The sequence below is a fragment of the Grammomys surdaster genome, unplaced genomic scaffold, assembly GCF_004785775.1.
Source record: "Grammomys surdaster isolate TR1022 unplaced genomic scaffold, NIH_TR_1.0 894, whole genome shotgun sequence".
Classification (NCBI taxonomy): domain Eukaryota; kingdom Metazoa; phylum Chordata; class Mammalia; order Rodentia; family Muridae; genus Grammomys; species Grammomys surdaster.
Genome location: NW_021605313.1, coordinates 54,978 through 57,859, shown reverse-complemented (window position 1 = coordinate 57,859; position 2,882 = coordinate 54,978). Strand labels below are relative to the sequence as shown.

The window sequence follows — 2,882 nt, the reverse complement described above, 5'->3', positions numbered from 1 at the left end:
TATCTATCTATCTATCTATCTATCTATCTATCTATCTATCTATCTATCTATCTATCCATCTTACTGTTTATTCTAGTTCTCAAATGTCTGAGATGTCAGTTGGTACTTGAGGTTATATTTTATCACATTCTTTTTGTTATATTAAAAATTCTGCATGCTCATATCAGAGAGCAGTACACCACTTTTTCCAGAAATTATTCTGTGTCATTTTTTTACTTTCATTAAGACAAGCGTTTACTATATAGCCCAAGCTGGCCTGTAATCACAATCCCGTTGCCTTGGCGTCCTGAGTGGTGAGATTACACGTATCCATCATTTCTGCCTCTTTCAAACCTCTCTTCAGTGTGCCATCACATTCAGACCTGTCAGACTCACTTTCTTCAAGTCATAGACAACTTTATTCTTTCTCTTATGACCTTTCCTGTTTAGACAATGTGCTTTGTTTCACAGTAATACTGAGAGCTGTAGCCTGTGTCTATCTTTAGCTGATGATTTAGACCAAAGAGATATCATCAGTGTGTTCCAAGATGCTGCTGATGGTCTATAGCATGTGGAAGACAAAGATTCTGTATTCAGACAATCCTTTGGAAGCCTTGTCAACATTATAAATTACTCATACTATTAAAATGCATTTGTCAGATCAACAAGCATTATTGTATATTAAGTTCCCACTATAGCAACATATAGCAGGCATTAATAAATTTACTTTAAAGTTACTTTTTTAGTGAAAAAAATCACAACCAAATGTGAGAGAGGTTATGAAACATACTCAGCATCACAAATAGATAGTGAGTACCACAGCATCACAGATAGATAATGAGTACCACAGCCAGTGTTCTGAACCGAGTTTTCCTTAATTCCAATGTTCATACTCTTAAATGTCTTATTTCATGGAAACCTATAAGCTATGTAAACTTCTTTTAATATAGTTTACTCATCTATAGGGCTAGATCTAAACTGCCTAATAGAACTCTGGCATGCAAAACATGTTCACAATAGGTAATTTCACTTTTTTAGTTTTATTTTAAAATTTAATTTATATTCATTTACATTTTTTTGAGACAGAGTTTCATGTATCACAGGTTGACTTTGAGCTTAGTATGTGGCCAAGGGTCACCCTGAGCTTCTAGTCCTCCTACCTTCATCTCCCAAATGCTGGTATTTGCAGGAATGTATCACTATGATGAACTGAAAGCTTTTATCTTTTGTGTGAGTCATTGGATTTAGAAATGAAGTTAACTTATCGTGACAAATGTATCAGCACACCAATTAAAGCATTTGACTAAAGACATGTTATCTGCCCGCCCCCAACTCTCTAGCAGGCAGAACAAAGTACTTATTCTCTGTAGACTTCCTGGGAATCCATAATTCAAAAATTTCCCATCCTCTTTAGTCCTCTATTACATTAACTTATCTAATTCTGCACACCACAATGCAATTCTCCCCCAGGGCTAAGACAGTATGGCTCATCCAGAGGCAGGGGCTTCCACCGAACAAAGTTTTACTTACAGAGCCCATCCAGCAGCAGTGAGTCCCTCTCAGGCTAACTCAGAAGGTGGAGGAAGCTTCAGATTCCAGGGGAGGGTCGAGCTTATGTTGAGATTTATTCAGCTTGTTTGGAGATAAACACAGAGTCTAGGGACCAGTTCCCAGTGGCAGTGTTAATTCACTGTGCCTCTAGGGTGTGGACACTCCCAGAGGACTTCACTTGCCTGATACAAGCTTTTTATATCTCTTCCAGAATGTGATTATGGCTACATGCTTTATGAGCTGATGTAAAATTTTGCCCTTGTGCTATTTCATTGGAAAGTTTTTTATAGTAGCTTTATTGAGATATAGTACATATGCTATAAAATTGACTCATTTGTAGTGTATAACTCAATAGTTTTAAAGAAAAATCACAGAATTATGCAGGAACCAGCATCACAATCCAATTTAGGGAAATTTCACAACCTCAAAAATGCCATAACCATTAGCAGGTCATTTGAGGTGAATTTAAAAATGAAATATCATATGCTTGAAACATCTACTGTTTTGAGAATAAGTTTATTTCACTATCATGTTTTAACCCCCTAGAGTCTGGCATTATTCAGAGTAACACTGGATCATTAGCTTACTGGGAAGGCACTAGTGAAGTAGCTACCTCTTAAGATTATGTAATAACTTGTACATTCATCCACATATGACACCTTATGTTCTAACTATTCTGTAAGTGCTAGAGGATAATAAAAAAAGAACACAACATAGACCCACTGCCTAGACTTTTAATTTAGAAGAGAGACAGGCTAACATTCACAAGCTAATCAGCATCCAAGTTATCTTAGAAGCAAGTGCTTTGTAAATACAGTGGTAAAACATCTCAGTCCATAATTTCAGGACACAGAAAATAAATACCCTTTTGTTTATTTTTCCATAATTTTACCAGCTTCCTATTTTGATATCTGAAGCAGCAAGCTGGAGGAGTAACTAGGATAATTTTAGGAGCATATGTACTGTGTTCAAATTATGCAAATATTATGTTAAGGAATCAGAGGAGGTAGGAGTTGTCTTTGGCTAGTAATGTCATCTAAGGTGAGCTGACCACTGCCCCCCTCAGCCTTTACTAAGCCTTATTCACAGATTGGTTAAATACAAGGCTTCTTTAGTTGTTCCTGCAGTCCTACCAATTCAGGACCATTTTTGGTTTTATAGATCTTTAAGTTATTCTTGATTTCCCTCTCTTACATACTGCACCCATTACATTGACAAATTCTATAAAGAGTTGCAAACATCGGTAGAATCTGGTTGTTATTTATCATTTCTACAAGTGCCACCCCTACCGGGTCTTATTTTGCTCTCACTAGCCCAACATCAGCAGCCTTTTCGCCTTTTTCTATTTGCCT

General features: G+C 36.6%; 1 protein-coding gene across 3 annotated transcripts in view; it reads right to left on the bottom strand.

The window, feature by feature from the left end:
* Positions 1-1,673, bottom strand: part of LOC114634177 (olfactory receptor 51E2) — an 18,750-nt gene extending 17,077 nt beyond the window's left edge. For 2 of the 3 annotated variants that reach the window (XM_028782844.1, XM_028782845.1), the window contains exon 1: positions 1,510-1,673. Coding sequence is in view for 1 of the 3 variants with exons in the window: in XM_028782843.1 (XP_028638676.1) it covers positions 1,510-1,518 (9 nt within the window). In the remaining 2 variants the exon portion in view is untranslated. The remainder of the gene's footprint in view (positions 1-1,509) is intronic. The other variant, XM_028782843.1, reaches the window with a different exon arrangement.
* Between the last annotated feature and the right edge of the window lie 1,209 nt (positions 1,674-2,882).